At 35.4% G+C, this 20,353-nt stretch overlaps 1 protein-coding gene across 6 annotated transcripts in view; it reads right to left on the reverse strand.

Annotated features, from left to right (window-relative positions):
• The window catches only part of LOC129749083 (protein phosphatase 1L), a 108,208-nt gene that overhangs the window by 3,581 nt on the left and 84,274 nt on the right, over positions 1–20,353 (reverse strand). Inside the window, exons 1-2 of one of the 6 annotated variants that reach the window (XM_055743937.1) lie at positions 15,500–15,703; positions 12,157–12,767 (exon numbers count right to left, since the gene is read on the reverse strand). In XM_055743937.1, the coding sequence (XP_055599912.1) occupies positions 12,157–12,548 (392 nt within the window). In that variant the 5' untranslated portion in view covers positions 12,549–12,767; positions 15,500–15,703. Of the gene's footprint in view, positions 1–12,156; positions 12,791–15,495; positions 15,704–20,353 lie in introns of those variants that run through there. The other 5 variants (XM_055743935.1, XM_055743936.1, XM_055743934.1 and 2 more) reach the window with 5 other exon arrangements.

Raw genomic sequence — 20,353 nt, forward strand, 5'->3', positions numbered from 1 at the left:
CATCAATGAGTGATGTGTACTCGGAATCTAAGTTTTCCTTAAAGCATGCCTTGTAAATCTCCTAGAACAGCTTCAGTGCCTGCGATATCGGTATTTTTACAGTTTTAAGTGTTTTTTTTATTTATCTATTTTACTAACCTTTAAATGTTCTTGCACATCAAAATTATCTTCAGGCACATCTGAGGAATCCATTAGATTATGGCAAGCTTTCCATGTGAAACCAAACGTTTGTTGGAGATGCCTCACTCCTGCCTTTGCGGTCCACAATTCTGCTAGCTCTGGATTCGTTGCTTCAACTGACTTTTAAATCTCCTGCAACATATCCATCGATGTCTTGCAACTGTAGCGCGTCCCAAATTGGAGCAATATTCTCATATTTTTCATCCAGTTTTGGGGCAAGAGCATGAATCAAAAGCCTAATAGTTGATTAAATAATTTGACGTTATTATACTAAAAGCCTAATGTTCATAACTATTTCTAAAATATCTTCGAACACCGCCATCCTTGAAACGTTCAGCTTTGGACTGCTGTCCCAGTGAAATCACCGACAAAGTAATTTTAAAAGAACCACCTCCACGTTCCAAATTTAAAAATTAGATCTTCATCAGTCATATTTCGCGAGTCTCGAATCTTTTGAATAATTTCTTTTACATCGACGCAGTATACTACAGGTGCTTCTATGACGCTTTCGTTTCTTCCCATATCACCCAACTTCTTGATTTCGAAGAAATCCTTTAATTGCCTAACTTTTCTTTAAGATTAGGCTCAAAATGTATACCCATTTTACGGAAGTTTCGTGTAATACTAAGAGTTTTCCGCACGCTTAAGTTGTTGTCAACTTTCATTTCGAACACATTCTGGGCAGATACAGGAGCAGTTGGTTTCAAAGAGCTGTGAGCTCGTATGATGACTATAACCCATAGATTTACTATTACATACACATTTGTGCTGAAAACTCTATCCCAAACAATTTTATCGAAGACCCAAAAACGATTCAAACTACGCCTGAAAGAAATTCGCTTTTAAGTGAAGCGGAATTGAAAAAAAAACTTATGAAACATGGAAAAATTTCAATCAGTCTAATAAAGTTTCAGAAAATTGCCAATAACTTTTCAGGATCAACTCAAATCTTTTTCCGGTCTTCCACAAAGTTGTCGTGCATAAAATTTTCTATAAAGTCATTGAACTGGATGATTGTCATAAAATATGTGTAGTCAGAAAAATCCATGGGTATAGAACATAAGGTCGAAAAACCCCATTGGAAATCTAATGCAAATTGACATAAAATTTAAAATCGCTCTAATTTCAAAAAAGCCCGATGAAACATTTCCAAATTTTCAGTATAGATGCCTGAATACTATATCTTTCGAATGTCGAGTGCCGTTATGGTGGTCATTTTTTATTTTTAATAACGTATTTTGGCACACCGTGGTCGATATTCTATTTTTTTGTCGTTTTCGTCATTTTTGCCGTTTTTATCATTTTTGCCATATTTTTTTTATTTATGTCAACTTTGTCATATTTGCCAATTTTGTCATTTTTGATTTTTTTATTTTTTTTTTTGTAATTTTTTCCACTTTTTTTATTTTTCACCGAATGCCGGCTTGAGTAAAACCAGATTAAACCGGTTACGCTTTAGGTATACAAACCAATATCAATATTATGACTACCCCAAACGGTTTTGTTATCGATGTTCAAATTAAGATCCTTTTCTAATTGGCGTCATTTAGCGCGGTGATAAGCGTAGGTTATCTTTATGGGCAAACGAAAGCCGTTTTGCCACATCTAATTCTACAATGTTTAGCAAGGTTGACCCAATAAAGCAGTAAAACTAAACTGTGATGCACACTTCACATCGTAAAATGCATGTTCAAGAGCATTGTATAAAAGTATCAGTAAAATGCATTGTTTCTTATTCTTATCAAATTGTCATACATCGCTTGAATTTTATATCTTAGGATAACTAGTCGATTTTTTTAATTTAAGAATTATATCAATCAAATGAATCATAACAAACATCTTTCAGTTTTTAAAGTACCGTCAATCGCCAATAAACCCTTCTCAATGTTGTAGGATTTTTGAGAAAATATGCCAACAATTCAACAAGATTGATGACTGATAAGGCCTACACATTTTTCTGGTCGATTTCCCCTGTCGAAGATGGGATTAACATATTTCCATTGAATCGACAACGCCGATTTGCAGCCAGACAGAGCAGCAGCTATCGTTGGCACGAGTTCAGGAAGAATTCCAATGTCGTGGTTGATAAAAATCAACCTCACCGATTGCCGATACGAAATGGGGCAAACAGTCCCAGATGGGTGTTGATGAATATTTGTTTTTTTTTTATTTCTCTTTGCCAATTTGTAATACAAAGTTGCTTCTTTAATCTTGATTTTTTAAATTGGGAATCGATACTGTTATCAAGATTAGTTCTTTGTGCCAAGACAATGTTAAACGTTTTTAATAATATTTTTATGATTTGTTCAATAGCAATTCTTATTTTTTAATGGTATTGATTAACACTTCTAATACCAACGTACAGAAATAGTCGGTAATAAAAAAAAGTCAAACAGCTTTAACTTGCCAGTGCACTGATCTGAATTTCAGAAAATTGGCCTTGTTGGATTTCTAGAATTGTCTAGTTTTAGTTTGTTTAACTTATTTTTTCTCGAAGTTCAAAGAACTTAAAATGTAGAAGCAACTTTTTTAAAAAAGTAACCTCGATTTCACCCATAATTTTTAATGGTTTTACTCGAATTTTCACCTTTTTGATCGAATCATCCATCAATTTTGAATTTTTGAATTTTCAATAGAACATGCATTCTAAAAAATCGTGCGGACGTGCATTTTTATCGCCACCCGCCTAATGTACATTACACTTACCATGCTATTACTCTTTTATTTATTAAGATAAATACAAGAAGAAAGATTTTACTGCTGTTAACTTAAGGATGCCAGATTGCCCATTTTATCCGGGTTTGCCCGAATATTTAATACAAAATTTGGGAACAGTCCTGTACGGCCCGGACGCTTGTAATTCATTGGAAATGCCCGGATTTGCCCGGATTTATTCACTTTATTCGACAAATCAAACAAAAAAAACAGATTGTGTTATACATTTTTTCATATTTATTCGTCCAGAACGATTTTTTTTTGACTAAGTTTTACATAAATAATCATTAAAGGTTTTTTGAAGCCTAAAATACAATTTAAAATATTTCGATAAATTTTGATGAAATAATTAATTTTCCAATTTTTCTTTCTTAATTTTTGTAGAGTAATTTTTGGGTTTTGACAAAATTTGTCCAAATATTGCCTGCATTTTTGTCCTCAATTTTTAAAACAAATGCCCGGATTTTGCCGGATTTTTTTTTTATACAAAAATGCCGGCTACGTAGTGAAAAATATCGGGCAACCTTATGTTAACTTCAGATTTCGAGGAATCTAATCGTAGGTTTATAATTTCCGAGGTTTGACAAAATTCTTCAATTTTTCTGCATGAATGTTTAATACAATTCCTATCAAAACGTAGGAGGTTTGTGCACAAAAACAAGAGAGCTTTTTATCGCCCTCCTGGCTGAATGTGAGTACGATATAATTTTTTTTCTGAAACCTGGCTGCATGCTGGAAATTGCTCTTAGCCACAGTTCGCATCTCGATCAAATGTGTGTACGCGACAACCTTAGATCTTTTTCATTGATTACTTGCACAGTCTACTTGAGTCCCAGCTCGACTGTGTCAAGCTACAAATCCCATGTGATCTGAATTGAACAATTGTCTAAGCTGCTTTCAGACAGAGACTCATTATTATTAATTGGAGACTATAATGTACCAAATATTTCTTGGATATTTGACGAAGATTTGAACAGTTTTCTTCTCAAATCTTAGCTCATGGTAGATATTCCTGACATACTACATTCAAATGAATATACGGTCATGAATGCGTTAATAGATATTGGTCTCCATCATTATTCACCAAGAAAATTGGACAATTGACCCCAGTACACATAATGCAAATTCAGCGCCTGACCCGCATACCAAAAAACTCTACATCTAACGGTTTCTACGATACATCAACGGTTTCTCAAATTGATAATTATCTCTGTTAATGTACCTATTACGTCAAACCTTACAAAAACAATTATTAAAATGAAACATTTACCTTTTCGTAGAAAGTGACTACATCAGGTAAAGTGATTGTTTGGTTTTAACGATTAACGTAAAACATACATAAATGGTGAAATTGAATCCGGACGATTACCTACAGCGTTAGTCAAATTTTGACGTATAAACCAAAGGTGACCGCCACCTGGGGTGCCAGGTGGTTTTGACAAAAATCAGGACATCGCATTCGAGATTTTTTAAGGACACCACTGATTTGATGGAAATAACATGCAGCTCTGCTTAAATTTTATATATAAAGGCGAAATACAGGTACTGAAGACGCCTAAAACTATGCAATTGACGCGAGCAGAGCCTTAGGTGGCCTGCAGTTTACATCTAAAAACACCACTTATAATCATATAAGTCAAAGATTATCACCGCGGTTACACTATTTTATAATTAATTTGTTTGATGTCCTCATCATTTCAGCTATAATTTAGATATTTTTATGAAAATCAGGACATATTACAGACCCTTTTTCAAAAATTAGGACAATTTATGCGTTTTTGATAAATCAAAACGGTCTCTCGAACATCAGGACAAATCCTGAAAAATCATGAAACCTGGCACCTTTGACCGAAACGCGTGTCAAGGAGAAAGAAAACATCAAGAAAAAGAATAGTGAAAAATTTTCTTCCGAACCAGACGCGTTTTCTACAAAAGCTTTGGATTTTCTCCGAATCTATGAGAAAGTGGAGCATAACGGATCATAAATTCAAGGTAAGAGAAGACAATTAAAATTATTATTCAATACTGAGCATTAGCCAGTTCTTTTTTTCACAGCTACGAAAAATGTCGGACGGTGAAACATTTAGCGCAACCCTAGGACCTTTGGAGAGTAATGGAGTGCTTCCAGCTGAACTACCGTCCCCTGCCGACCCCTTCGAGCATTATGCGGGTGCCGGAGGTTGTTCCGGAAACTCTGAACGGCATTTCGTTATTCATACATTCCCGGCACAAATTTCTTCAGGCAGGAACGCTGCGGTCAGTTAGTGCTGAACAGGTTCGATTTTCAGTAAGAAAGGCAATAAAATGCACATAATGTAAGTCGATTTGCAAAAAAAAAATATTTAATTTTGATGTTAATTTGAATTTCAATAAAATAACAATCCGAAATTTCCATTGAACTGACAAAATATTATGTATGTGTGCGTGTTGCATTCACAAACGTTTCCATAAATCATTTGCTTAACGTTGGAAGAACGTAATGTAGAATCGTTACAAAACCTTTACCTGAAAAGTTAAGCTACGAGGTTCCTATAATAAAACTGTAACAATAACAGTTTCATCCTCAGAAAACGTTTTCTTAAACAATTTTTGAACCTTCAGCAAACTGTTTATAGAACAGTTCTCCCATACAACGGCTTTAACAGTTTTTAACAGTTACATAACCTAACAACATATTTAAAATACAATCAATTCAGAATTCACGATTCAGGCTATGTATTTGACCAGGGTTGGTCGGCTCTTCTCAAACAACAAAGAGCCGGGAGAAACCAACTCTGTTTTCAGTTCGGCTTCCGAGTGTAATCCTCTTTCGCTGATCGTGCTCCACTCGTTACCCGAGTTTACACGAGCTGTAAGTGACTCGGACGGCAAGTGTGAGAGCATTTGCATCCGAGTGGGAGAAAGAGAATTCTAAACAAAGAGCGCCCTGTGTTTCAGTCATACACCTCAGAGTCAAGAAGGAAAAAATTATTGTGACTGACCTATAATGACTCCCACCAGACAACGTAGAAAAAATATAAACAATTTCTACTCCGCTACTATGCTCACTGCTGTTAGCTGTTTTGAATTCTTTTTTTTTACAAAAGGTAGCGTTCGAAGAAGAGGTGACAGGTGGTTTCATCAAAAAATCAGGACACCGTGAAGAACAAAAACCAGGATTTTCCAGGACCCCAGTAGATAGGTGGAAATGAAATGCAGCTCTTCTTAGATTGCACAAATTAAGGCGAAATAGCGGTGCAGTATACGCCTTAATTTATGCAGCAGAAGAGATATGAAGTTAGGAGGCTTTGAGTTTATACCGAAAAACACCGTTCAAATATCATCTGAACCGAAGATTACCACTGGTTTGAGAGGATATACTGTTTTTACTGCAAAATCAATTGCAATTAAGATCAGGGCGGCTTCCAGAAAATCAAGACACCGCTGGGAGCTTTGATTCGGAAAGTAGCATCTTTTCTCGTGAACGTACTAAGAATAAACTGAGTTAGCTCTCGAATTCTCCTCAGCACATTGCGCAACAGATTTTTCCGGAGAAGAGATTCTCTTCATCAGCGGATACGAATGCTCTCGCTCACTCTTATGTGTTGACAATCTCACTCTTCATTTCAGTGCGATTTATCTCTCCCCGCACCGATTGGGGGAGCAGACGAAAAAAATTGCACTCTCTTTCACTGGACAAGCCGATCTGAGGAGTTTTGCCACCCATGTATTTGACAGTTCGTATAATCGTTTGCCAAACGTTATTTTACGCTTAATAAAATCGTCGTTTGACTTTTTCAGCAATCGTTCGGTTACAATCCTCATTTATGCGGGGAGTCATTTTATTAACGCCTACAGTAATCTTAAATCGATATGTGCCAGTGTGACCCAAGGTTGCCGAAAAAAATTCTGTGTTTTTACGGAAAATAATTCTGATTTTCTGTGATTTTACCCAAAAATTCTGTGATGGATTTCAGTGATGCTACTTCCTTGAATTTCATAGAAAATTCATGATAAATTGGGTGTTACAATTTTCGGTGTACAATTTCGGAAATCCATTCAAAATTTATAAATTCTGTGAAATCTGTGAAAATTTCAAAATTCTGTGTTCTGTGACACAGATTCTGTGATGAAATTACAGATTTTTCTGTGATTTCGGCAACCTTGGTGTGACCTCGCCTTGTTGTTAAAAAATTTGCTTGGTGGAATTCTCATGCGATTAAAAAATCGCATGAGAAAGTCTAAAACAAAGTAAACACGCAATCCTAAAGAGGAATCGAGGGGAAAAAAGATACTAGCTACCGTCAGCATTTATCTGATATTCAACGGAAATTTAAAGATGACCCATTTCCATTGTGGAATTACGTGAAAAGTAAAAAAAAAAAGTAATATGAGGCTTCCGTTGAATCTTACATACCGGAATTGCACTTCCAATAACGCCAAAGAAGCAGTTTAACTATGTGCTGATGACTTTAAATCTCTATAAATGCCACAAGGAAGTGAACAACTGCAAGCAGCATTTGAATTCGGTTAACTCGTTTTATATAAGCACAAGCTGACCCAGTGTGCTTTGCTACACCTTCCAAAAATTATTGTAATTTGCGGTATCTAGTTATTAAACTTTTAATTTATTTGCACATAATTTTAAATTCATTTAAAAAATCAATATAATTTTTGTTTCAAATAAAATTCATTTTATTTCTTTTGAAATCTCAGTTCCCAAAATTTTTAAAATATGGAATTTTCGTTTTCCTTCAAACTCAAACTATCATAGAAGCAATTTTTGTAACAAAATTAAGGCACGGGACATTTATTTTACCTATTCGTTCTCGAATTATTATACAAATTTTGAGAGTGACCACCGCCCCCATTCCTATGTCCCTAATGGAAGGAAGGAGGGGGTCTCATAACATCAGAAAACATTTCTTATATACAAATACAATCCCATGTCATACATGGCTCCATTCTCGATAAGCTCTCTAGTTAAAAAATGGGTGACCCTCTCCCCACTTTATATCTTCCCTCTGGTCAGAGATGGGGGTCTCAAACCATCGAAGAAACATTGCCCGTACACAAATATGCTTCCATGTAAATTTGGTTCCATTTTCTCGATAAGTTATCAACATATTAAAAAAAACTGTATGAGTGACCCTCTTCGCGCTTTTTATCGTTCCACTGAACGGTGCTAAGCCACCGGAAAAACATTTCTTGTGCTCGAACACCTTCTCATGCCAAATTTGGTTTCGTTTGCTTTATTAGTTGTCGAGTTATGCTATAAAATCTGTATCGGAGCCCCTCTTCCTACCTATCCCCTACCTTGATTAAGGGGATCAGGATCAAGCATTCCGTGTATTGGTATAGACTCCTATGCCACATTCCGTTCAATTTTATGCAAAACAATCGTATGTGAGCTCCCGTCTTCCCTAACTGTATCTCCAACTGAAGGAAAAAGAAGTCTCAAATAAGCAAATAACCATTTTATGTAACCAAATACTTTCCCATGCCAACATTGTTTCCATTGGCTCTATTAGTTCTCGAGTTAGCCTCCCTCTCCTTCCTATCACCCCAATGGAAGAAAGAAATAGTACCAAATATTCACAGAAACATTCCTTGTGCTCAAATACCCTCCCAAGCTAAATTTCGTTTCATTTGCTGGGTATGTTCCCGAGTGATGTAAAAAATTGTATGGGAGCACCCTTCTTCCTTAAGATTTTCCGACTGGAAGAACGTAGGGTTCTCAAAATATCATAGAAACATTTCTCGTAATCAAATAACTTCCCACGTCAAATTTGGTTCCATTTGCTTGATAAGTTTTTCAATAATGCTGAAAATTGTAAAAAAGGCACCCTCCCCACTTTTTAGCTTCTCAAATGAAATATTCATAGAACTATTTATCTTACCCAAATACCCTTCTAAGCCAAATTTGGTTTCATTTACTCGAATCGTTTTTAGGTTATGCAATAAAAAGTTATGAAAGCCCCCTCCCTCCTTCCAGTATCTTCATTGAAAGGAAGGGATGGTCTGAAATAATCATTGAACCATTTCTCGTATTCCACTACCCTTCCATGCCAAATTTGTTTCCATAGGCTTGATTAGTTTTCCAGTTATGTTAAAAATCGTAAGGTAGGCCCCTCCCCCTTCCTAACTCCCCACTGAAAGAAGGGAGGGGTACTAAATATTCTTAGAAACACTCCTCGTACCCAAGTACCCACCCATGTCAGGTTTGGTTAGACTTGCTTAATCACTTCTCGAGTTATGAAGACTTACTACTTTTATCTGAGAGACCCCCTTCCAGAAAGAGGGAAGGGTCCCAAACTATTATAGGAACATTCCCCGGACTCCAATACCCTCATATGCCGAGTTTCACGCAAATCGGTTCAGTAGTTTTCGAGTCTATAGGGAACAGACAGACAGACAGACAGAAATTCATTTTTATTCAAATAGATTCCCGAATCCAGGGTTTTCCAAAAGAAGTTAGGAGGGCACTACTTGATGATACGGTCAAAATTTGGTCAATATCAACTTGACGTATTTCTTTCAATTTTGCATTTAAAAAACCTGAACACCCCTCATTTTGAAAGTGTGTGTGTAGCATGTTGCTCCTATTTTGATTTTGGAGTTCACTCTTCAGTTGTCAAAATGCCGTCCAAGGAAGAAGAGCAGCGTATCAAAATTTTGCTCGCGCATCGCGAAAATCCGAGCTACCCGCACGCTAAGCTGGCAAAATCGCTAAAAGTTTCCAAATCAACCATTACAAATGTAATCAAAGTGTTTGGGGAACGTTTGTCGACAGCCAGGAAGTCTGGATCGGGGGGAAATCGAAAACCGGAAGCCGCTGAGACGACAAAGAGAGTTGCCGGTAGTTTCAAGCGAAACCCTAACCTCTCCTTCCGATATGCCGCAAATAAGCTGGGTGTATCGTCTACAACCGTGCATCGAGCCTAAGAACGAGCCGGACTATCGACTTACAAGAAGGTAGTCCAAATCGCGATGATAAACAAAATACCGACGGCCAAAGCGCGATCCTGGAGGCTGTACACGACGATGCTGTCGAAGTTTGACTGCGTGGTAATGGACGACGAAACCTACGTCAAAGCCGACTACAAGCAGCTTCCGGGACAGGAGTTTTATACGGCAAAAGGAAGGGGAAAGGTAGCAGATATTTTCAAGCACATGAAACTGTCAAAGTTCGCGAAGAAATATCTGGTTTGGCAAGCCATCTGTACCTGTGGCTTGAAAAGCAGCATTTTCATAGCTTCCGGGACTGTCAACCAAGATATTTACGTGAAAGAGTGTTTTAATAAACGTCGAAGAAACACGATTGTTCCGTAATGTTTTGGCCGGATTTGGCATCTTGCCATTACGGTAAAAAGGCCATGGAGTGGTACGCCGCCAACAACGTGCAGGTGGTTCCCAAGGACAAGAACCCTCCCAACACGCCAGAGCTCCGCCCAATTGAGAAATACTGGGCTATTGCCAAGCGGAACCTAAAGAAGACCAAAAAAACTGCTAAGAACGAGTTCAGGGCAAACTGGCTTTCTGCGGCGAAGAAGGTGGACAAGGTGGCTGTACAAAATCTGATGGCAGGAGTTAAGCGTAAGGCTCGGCAATTCGGATTTGGAAAAGCGGAAGCCTAACTGAATATTTTTCCTAAATTTTATACTAATTAAACTTGAAAAAGAAATTTAATTTGATTTTTTAAATAAACGATTTCACCGATTTACACGCGTTTTTCCTTGGCCAAATTTTGACCGTATCACCCTTTAAGTACGATATGAAGAGTGTTTATTTTAATGGGCCCTTCTTGTCTCTGAATTCTCCTAACGCCCATGACTTTTCGAGATTTTAGTTCTTTTAATAGCTCCTCATCGCTGATATGTACCATCAGCTTCGTAGCAAGTCATCTAACATTGCGTGTGGTTAAGCTTGTTATAGAGTTGTATTATTATCGGGGTACAATCTATCAACGTTTTAAGCTTTTTTAGCTTTCCGCTTGAACTGGATTTCTCACTTTTAAGATGTATTGCGTCCCATTGCCCAAAGGGTCGATCCAGCCTGGAAGTCTACTGCCTGGATTTTCGCCAAATATTCTTTGGTCACGCGTAGGATTTGGCGCTTTAAACGCGGACTCGGCGCTTGTGCCTGCCATCGGGCAGAACAAGCCCCTCTACTTCTCTTTTATGTCAACGTTCTTATCAGTTTGTTTAGGATTGTTCGAAATGATAAAACATAGAATTTTATGCTGGAAACTCGTGAGAGGCGTCACTCAGTTTTCGAGAAGTTTTCGATCAGAGCAAAGAATAATGGTCCGAACAAAGGTTTTTTAGTAATGGCTCGAACAAAATTAAATTGTAAAATAGAATTTTGAACGATTTCATCTTCCATTAAAATGAATCACTAGCAAACTAGACAACTTTACGATAATAACCGGGCTTAACGGTCGATACTATTAGCTATTAAAAACTGAAGGGAAAAGCTTTTCAAAATCCGCTTTCAGAAAACCTTGCATTACATGGCAACTGTACTACACACGGAAAAAAATCCATAACGAAAATTTTAAAACTACTTAATCTACAGAGGCTGGCATCGAGGCGCGTTTTTCACAGCGTCCCTTAATTTCCGACATCATGCAGAATAACGTGGATTGTTCCAAATTCCTGACGCTACTGCCGTTTAATGCTCCTTTAAGAACAACCCGGTCCCAGGAATTGCTAAGACTTTCTCACCGACGAACTCTATATGGTCAGACAGAACAGTCCTTTAGATGTATGTTGTGCAATTCAACGATAATGCTAGTGAATTTGGTTTTAATTTGACGAAATCTGTGGTTTAATCTAGGATAGGAAAGTTTAATCTCTGTAAATAATTTGAAGCATCTGCAATGATTGTTAAATAATATTGAGTTGTTTTTTGGTATGTCTGTTACTATGCTGCTTATTTTAAGTTACAAAATTGCTTAGAAATAAATATATACTAGTGAAGTTTCCAAATCTGAAATCAATATTTCAGGAAGGATAGAAAATTAATACAGAATTATCACACATTTTTTTGTAAATATGTGAGCCAAATATTTTCCTATTTTCGTGATACCAATTTTGATTTTGTTTCTTTGAATGAACATTCTATTTGAAAAAATCGTGCCGTAATGGTCCACTGATTCAATTCCAGTGCTATGAGTCTGAATCGAAATACATTGAGCGCCGATACAGCGCACCACTTTGGGCCCCCAATTATTATGAAATAAATAACGACCACCAAAATGGTCAGCGTTTGTCTACTCACCTATCCTCCATCCGTGGCCGACGACCTTGCACCGCATACACCGCACTGGTGCCCCGTTTGTCCTCCCAGCTGTGCTTCTCGGCTGCGGAGCTAAGCAGGGCTAGCTTACCAGATCGACTCCCAGCCCGGTTCGAGAACCCGAAGCTGCTGCTGATCTTCCCGATGATCCCGCGGCTCCATACCTCGCTCGCTTGAAGGTAAAGCACAAAAACAAAGATGAGCAGCCCGGCGATGAGCACTTCCGGCTTGAGCAGATACACCCGCATCACCTTCCAGACGTAACCGACCGAACTGTTGAGCGGGCCGATGCCGACTGCGAACTTCGAGAGGAGCTTCATGTGCGATTTGAAGAAGGTCTGATAGAGAATCTTATCTTCCAGCTCGTCTTCCATGCCCACGCCCCCGGCACCAATAGTGGACGCCAGAATTCGGGGTGCGCCTTCTTCAGTCAGCCGCGCAGGCCTTCGTCGCGCTTGGGGTTCAAATTAGAAAGCGATTGATGCGCATCGGCTGGGCACAAGCAGACGGACGAACAGACAACGATATGGTCGAGTCTGGATGGTCAACACGGATATCGAATTGCAGTAGTGATGCCCACACTCATACGCTGTCTGGCTGTAACAAATTGAGAGCAATCTACATATTTTGTGTTCGTATCGTTTCTTGGGCGAATGGCGCGCGTTCTCGGCGAATAACCAATGTTGAAGGTGCAAAAGTCGAAAGGGTGCCGCGTTTGAAAGGGTTTACAATACTTCACCACTTCAACTGAAGTGTTTACGTTCGATAAGGCGATATTTGATTTGTGATAATCACGTTTGAGAAAGAACCATTTTAAAAAGTTTTGATTGAGTAATGATAACCAACACAGAAACAAATGAAGAGATTTGAAAATTTATTGATATGAAAAAAGAATTGGAAGTATAGAGGTAAAAGAGTATAAATAAACTTTATGTTTCGTTCAAACAAAACACAACACAAAAATATTCTTGTGTAGGTCATTGGCCATTTATGACGCTTTTGGGTTTTGGAGTGATTATTTTATTCGGCAATCTCAAACACTACTCAAAAATACTGTCACAACTTTCGTTGGACCTCCACATATTTTAATTTGACGGAAACAAAATTACCCAAGGACTTATTTTGAGTTATTCTTCTATTTATGATGTCGAATAATTCCATCCTCAAGCATTTTGATGATCTTTTTGATGAAAACTATCGGGCACGCAACTACTATTTAGACATTTCAAACCAAATACGATAAAATAAGAATTGGTATTATTAACGTTTAGATATTATGTACTCGTTTATTCTCAACAACATCAATTATCATGATAGTTAAGCCAAAAGAGTTATATTTGGTGAAGTAAAGGCCATTCATTATGATAAAAAAAATTGTTTTTTTTTTGCCTAGACCACTACTTATGCTGATAAAAAAAAAGGAGAAATCATGAAAATAAACACCGAGAATAGATTATCTGTTGATAGGATAAAATTATACAAAAAAAAAGTTATGTATGAGCTACGGTTTTACCGGTTTTATCACAACAAAAAGTTAAAACTATATTCGAACTTATTGAGTATCCTGTAAATCTCTAAAATTGCTAATTGTTTCCTAAAACTTTAAAACCGGTTTGAAAAAAATCACGAATATTTCAACGTTTTTCAGAACGGAGTATTTTTACAGCAAAATGAGAGGTCCTCTTAAAATTTTGAGACGAATCTAACTTGTTTTGCTCCACAATCAAAACAGTTTTGTAGAAATAAGTTAGGCTTGAGTCTTGAAATTTTAAAAAATGTTGGGGTAGTTTTGAGCAACTGATAAAATTATGATTTTTCAAGAATTTGTTTAGAGTTTCAGCAAAAAAAAGTTAAAACAGTATACAAAAAATACATCAAAATATAATATCAAATCAGATTGTCAATTTGTATGGGGATTTGTCTTACAAAATTGAAAATTCTCCGATTATGAAAAAATAATACCTATTTCACTGTCTTCAATATCATTTCCATCCAATGAAAAATGCTCTATTTAAGAATAAGCCTTCTTAATTCATAAAGCACAAATACACATTCCAAAAATAATATTAAAAAATGTTACCCCACGAAAGTGTTGTGTTCAATTTTGTACAATATAGTTTCATTATAAAATTTTTAACTTTTAAGTGATACTTCAAAGAGTAGCACATGCAGGCAAGCGAAAAAAAAAGAGAATTCTCGTTTTTTGTGGATCAAAAACGACAATTCTCTTTTAAGTCGAAATCACAAAAATGATTCTGAAAACCCAATCAGAGTTTAAAATTGATATCCAAAATCTAAATTGAAATCTGTTTCTTCGAATTTTTTTCTGATTCTTAGATTGATTCGAAATTTAAAAAAAATTTAAAAGAAAAATTTAAAAAAAATAAAAAAAATTAAAAAGAAAATAAATAAAATAAAATTTAAAAAAATTTAAAAAAAAAGAAAAAGAAGAAAAATAATAAAAAAAAATCCTATAACATCGGAATGTGAATCTGGATCCGTAGATTTTAAATTTAAACCAATTTCTGATTCTGAAATTTTACTCCAAAATATAAATCAGGGATCTGGTTGTGAAAATTACATCTGAATCCTGATGATTTTAAAAGTTCAATGTTTCAGACTATCGGAACGTTATGAGAGAAATTGCAACAATCAGTATCGCAATCCCTAACCAGCTAACGCGCAATCGGTAATCGTGATCTAAATTTGATTTTTTTTTTCTCGAAAATAGACTCAAATATATCACGAACATCGAGTATCGAGAGCGTCACCGCGAAAGCTGTAATAAGGGTAGGAAACAACCTCAGCAGGAACCGCAATATTTTGTGACAAATTCCGCACTGCGCCTACACCATCGTCATCTAGAAGCTGGTCATATGCAAAACCCAATCCGTCTGCCCCAAGTATTACTCGGTAGCTACTAGTTAAGTACTAGTGGGAGTAGCGTAAGGGCTATTCCCATAACGAAAACAAAAAATCGGGCGACCATTGAAGCTTCTTTGTGGGTTTTCTCTTGTGTCTGAAACGCGAATAAGTTTGCCATTTTCAGCGAATTCCCCTCGAAAAAGAATCTCCACAGCAAAAGAAACCTTCTAACGATAGTTGCTTGCCCTAGCTGAGTACTTGTAAGGAATTATTGCCCTTTTCGAAAACACAAAGAGCCTAGGCCCAAGATAGAGGAGGACGTGTACTTATAATTTTACGCCTTAATTCACCCATCAAAACATTCGCGATATCACATCCCGGAAGCCTAACAACTTTTGCACCTTCGAGCGAACGGGTCCAATTAATGGTAATAATTTCGCAAACAATTGCACTTACGCACCAAAATCCGGATTAAAATCGGTCACACACAACACAACGGGACTAAAAACTACTGCACTTCAACAAAGTTGCTTCCACTGCGCTGATATGCCATGACAGCTGCTGGCTGAGCTCTCTTTGGAGGGAGGGATTTCAGTTTTCTGTTTGCACAAAACGGTCTGCGAGTTCTGGAGGCGAAACCACAAACTACGTCACAAAAAGGAAGCTTGGAGGGGATTTGACGAATGTGTATCACTATTTTTCGCATTTAACGCTTAAAAAATCAAAACAACCGCCATGAAATTATCGACAAAGAATATGATTTGAATATTACGTAATATGTGAACACCTTCCAAAGGAAGATGACGAAACTTGACATTTTCAAAGGAGAGGCAAACGAGAGAGATCCCTTTTTCGTTGAATGAGCTCTCACGAAGCGCGTTCTCGCGCGAAACACCGCTGCCCGCTGCTCCACGCAAAGAACAGTTTGTTTTCGCGCTTCACTCTTCTAACTTACGCAAACCGGTAAAGTGAGTGAGCGGGAGAGTACAATCTCATTCAACAGGGCTGTACACCAAGCTGGCTGACTGACTGACAGCCAAAATGATCGATGAATGTATCGATGATTCGGAAGAGAACGCTGTAGCCCTGCAGAGTTTGCCTCATAAGGTCAACTGACTGTAGAACCAAATCAATTTTAAACAATTGATATTTAAAATTTAATAAATAATATCTCAATTCTTCTCCCTCAACTACCTACTACGTACCTACTATTTCAGTGTTCCAACTGCTGATTTTTCTAATAATAAATTCAAATTTCTGATTGATTTGTGAGATCATTATGAGATCTCACATTTTTTATGATTATTTTGATTGAAATCCGATTTCTCGATTCTGAGAGAAGATTTTCAAATTTTGATTGATTGTTTCGAGAATTTTTAATTTTGACTCCAGATAAATAATGTAATCTTAAAGTATAATATGCTGAATTCCGAATAAATTTTAAATTCAGAATTGCCCTAGAATAATGGATACTGAATTCTGATATATTCTGGATTCCGGGTGAAAAGTCTGAATACGGAATTAAGAATACGTAATGCTAATTTTTTGGGTCAGATTTACGAATCCTAAATTTTGAAACCGCAATCCTGTAATCTTAATTATAAATTTAAAAATCGATATTTTGAAATCTCACAATGTTGCATTCAAGAATTTGAATTTTTATTTTCCGACTTTTGACTGTGAATTGATAATTTCAAGGTTGTGTTATGACTTTTGATTTCTGGTTTTAAAACTCTGGATTCATACTTCTGGTTTAAAATTTGAAAATCCAAGTTCCTTAATTCAATGTTGTATCTATCCACTATTTTAATTCTGAATTTCTTATGCCTTATATTTAATTACAATTTCCCCCACATCAATTTGATTTCGGAATTTTGAATTCCTAAATATTAATTGAGAAACTTTATTCACGGGGTTTTGCTCGCGAATTAAGAAACTGAATTTTGATTTCTGGATTCAACGTATAATATTCTAGGTTCGGAACTATGCTGTCTGATTGACGCTAATTCTAAGTTCTGAATACTGAATTCAAATTTTTGTATTCTCAGCCCTGATAAAGGATTAATGAGTTTTGAATTTTTAAATTTGGGTTTTTTTAATTCTGAGTCTGAGTTTGAATCCACTTCAAAATTTAAATGATTAATTAGGCATTCTTAATTCTGAAATTGTAACAGTTTTCTGAGCACAGATTTATCTGTGCTTTCAGTTGAAACATTGAACTTCCAAGTTCTTCAATGAAAACTGTAATTCTAGAATCTGAATTCAAATTATGATTGAAAACCCGCTGAATTTCCGGGAAAAGAATTCAGAGTCAGTCTCTAAATTTTCAATAAGAATTTCTGATTTTTGAATTATATTTACTGAATTTCTAATTCAAAATTTTGAATTCTGGAAATCTCATTCTGAGTTCCAAATCAAGTACTTATGATGAATTTAATGAATTTGAAATTCAGAATTCAAAATTCAGACTTCAGAATTCTGAAAATAAAATTGAAGATTAAGAATTCAGAATTCAGAATTCAAAATTCAGAATTCGGGATTGAGAGTTCCAAATTCATAATTTAGAGTTCAGAATTCAACATTCAGAATAAGGAATTGAGAACTCAGAATCTGAAGAATTCTGAATTCTGAATTCTGAATTCTGAATTCTGAATTCTGAATTCTGAATTCTGAATTCTGAATTCTGAATTCTGAGTTCAGAATTCAGAATCCAAAATTATAAATTCAGAATTAAGAATTGAGAATACAGAATTCAGAATTCTGAATTCTGAGTTCTGAATTCTGAATTCTGAATTCTGAATTCTGAATTCTGAATTCTGAATTCTGAATTCTGAATTCTGAATTCTGAATTCTGATTTCTGATTTCTGATTTCTGATTTCTGATTTCTGATTCCTGATTTCTGAATTCTGAATTCTGATTCCTGAATTCTGAATTCTGATTTCTGAATTCTGAATTCTGAATTCTGAATTCTGAATTCTGAATTCTAAATTCTGAATTCTGAATACTGAATTCTGAAATCTGAATTCTGAATTCCGAAATCTGGATTTAAAATTTAAATTCTGAATTCTGAATTTTGAATTCTGAAATCTGAATTCCGAATTCTGAATTCAAAATTCAGAATCGTTTAAAGAATCTGAAATCAGAATTACAAATCAATAATTTTGATTTCAGCAAAGCAGGAAATTAAAAAAAACCTCAATTTTGACTGAACCCAGGTCCAAAAACTCCTTATTTAGATTTCTGACTTGATAAGTCAGTAATCAAAATTGAGAATTCAAAATCAAGAAATTATTTTTCAAAATTTGATTTCAGAAAGTAACTTTAAGAATGCATAACTTTGAATTTAGGACAAGGAATCCTAATTCAGAATTCAAACTAGATTGAAGTATTTAGGATTCAGTATTGAAACAGCACGATTTCGAACTAAGAGTTCAGAATTATGATTTAAAATCGCGAATTTTGCATCAGAGTTTGTATTTAGATTCAGAAAAAAGATTTTGAATACAGGACAAGACATGAAAATTCTCATTTTTCCGAGTTGCAAAAAATTAAAGAGCTAATAGGACTTTTTAAGGAGCGATGATTCAAGATATGCAATTTGTATTTGCTTCTATCAGCTCTTGTATTCGAAATAAATATCTTCTAAAATTGGTGAAAATTCCATTGAGAAATTTTGCACTTTTGTGGCAAAATTATAGAAAATTACCAAAAAAAAACTTAAAATATCGCTTTTACTTCTGTCATCAACTTTTTCGAAGACCGCCAGTTGATTTGACTTCTACGTTATAAAGTTTTTTTTTGTTATTTTTCCAATCCTCCAAAATACGAGAATTTTGACGATATTTAAAAAAGATTCAAATTAAATTGAACCTTTGATAAATTTATTAAGGGGGGGGGGGGGGTAGGGTCTAAAGGGTATAAAAAAACACCATTTTCAAGATTTTTTTCTAGAGCCATCGTTCAAACAAATGTATTCAAATTTTTTGCATTATACAAAGCATTGTTAAAAGATCATTTAGTAATTTTTTCGTAGAAAAATATTGAAAAATGAGCCGGTGACGGAGCACTTTCGAGGATGCCTTTTAGAAAACAGGATTTGCGGTGGACACTGTATCTCAGCACAGAATCATCTGAAGTCAAAAAATCAGAGCAAAATATTTTTAATAGATGTTTTTCTGGACCCCAACGTTTTTATTTAACTTAAAAATATTTTTATCAGGGCTGGTAGCGAGTCACTTTTTAGTGACTTGGTCACTTTTTTTGGGTCAGTCACTAAAAAGTCACTTTTTTCATCATTTGGTCACTAAAGTCACTATTTTTCGAAAAATTGTCACTTTTTTCACCAAAAGTAAACCAATGAAAGAGTTATTTGAATTGCGCGTGTTAATATTGACGGTAGTAACGGTAAATTACTTGATCAGTCAGTCAGAAATTTTTTCGCCTCCGGCGGAATTTCAGCATGAATCACCCTTGGCTTGAGACATTTCGATCTACGACATTATTTGACGTTCATGAATTGAAACTAACTTTGATTATAGATTTTAATTTTTAATCAACCTTTTGTATTGGAACTCAAAACTTGATATACAAAAAACCTATCTCGTCTTTAGAATGGGTTTTTATTAAGAAGTGTAACTAAGATTGAGATTGAAACGAACCATTTTTTTTATTAAAAAAATCTTTTATGTCATAACAAATGTTATGTTGATATGAAATATTCTTAAAAAAAAAACAATTTCAGACTCAATTTTATTTCGGGTTTTTTGTTCTTATAAATACTTAAGAAAAGGGTTTTAAAAATTTACACAAGGCCACAAATTTACATTTTTCTTATGTGCAATGAATTTGAACGGCAATTTCAACTAATTTGGGTTCCCCGAATCTAAATATGTATGCAATATTTCTATCAGGTTTTGTTATTGAAATGACTTTTGAAAATAATTAAAAATCTTTAGAGAAGTTTCTGCACTTTTTTTTTTACAAAAAACTCAAATCAAAAACATATTAAAATTAAAACATATTAAAAATAAAAGTTTTATATCAATTGATGAGCTTTAAATAAAATCAAGTTTTTTTTACACTTTCTGCTGTGATGTCAAAAATACTTGTAATGACATTTTTCCATAATCAGTTATCTATCAATGTTTTATTTTACTAGTAATAAACGCTTTATCACCAAAACTAAATGTGTTCGGCCGAATTTGACAAAATTGCTAGTTTAGGACACTATTTACCAAATCAATAATTTAAAAAAAATAAGCACCAAAATGGTTATATTGAAACATGTTTATTGAAAAAACTCTTCCAGAAGTA

This window comes from Uranotaenia lowii, chromosome 2 (genome assembly GCF_029784155.1).
Source record: "Uranotaenia lowii strain MFRU-FL chromosome 2, ASM2978415v1, whole genome shotgun sequence".
In the NCBI taxonomy this organism is placed as follows: domain Eukaryota; kingdom Metazoa; phylum Arthropoda; class Insecta; order Diptera; family Culicidae; genus Uranotaenia; species Uranotaenia lowii.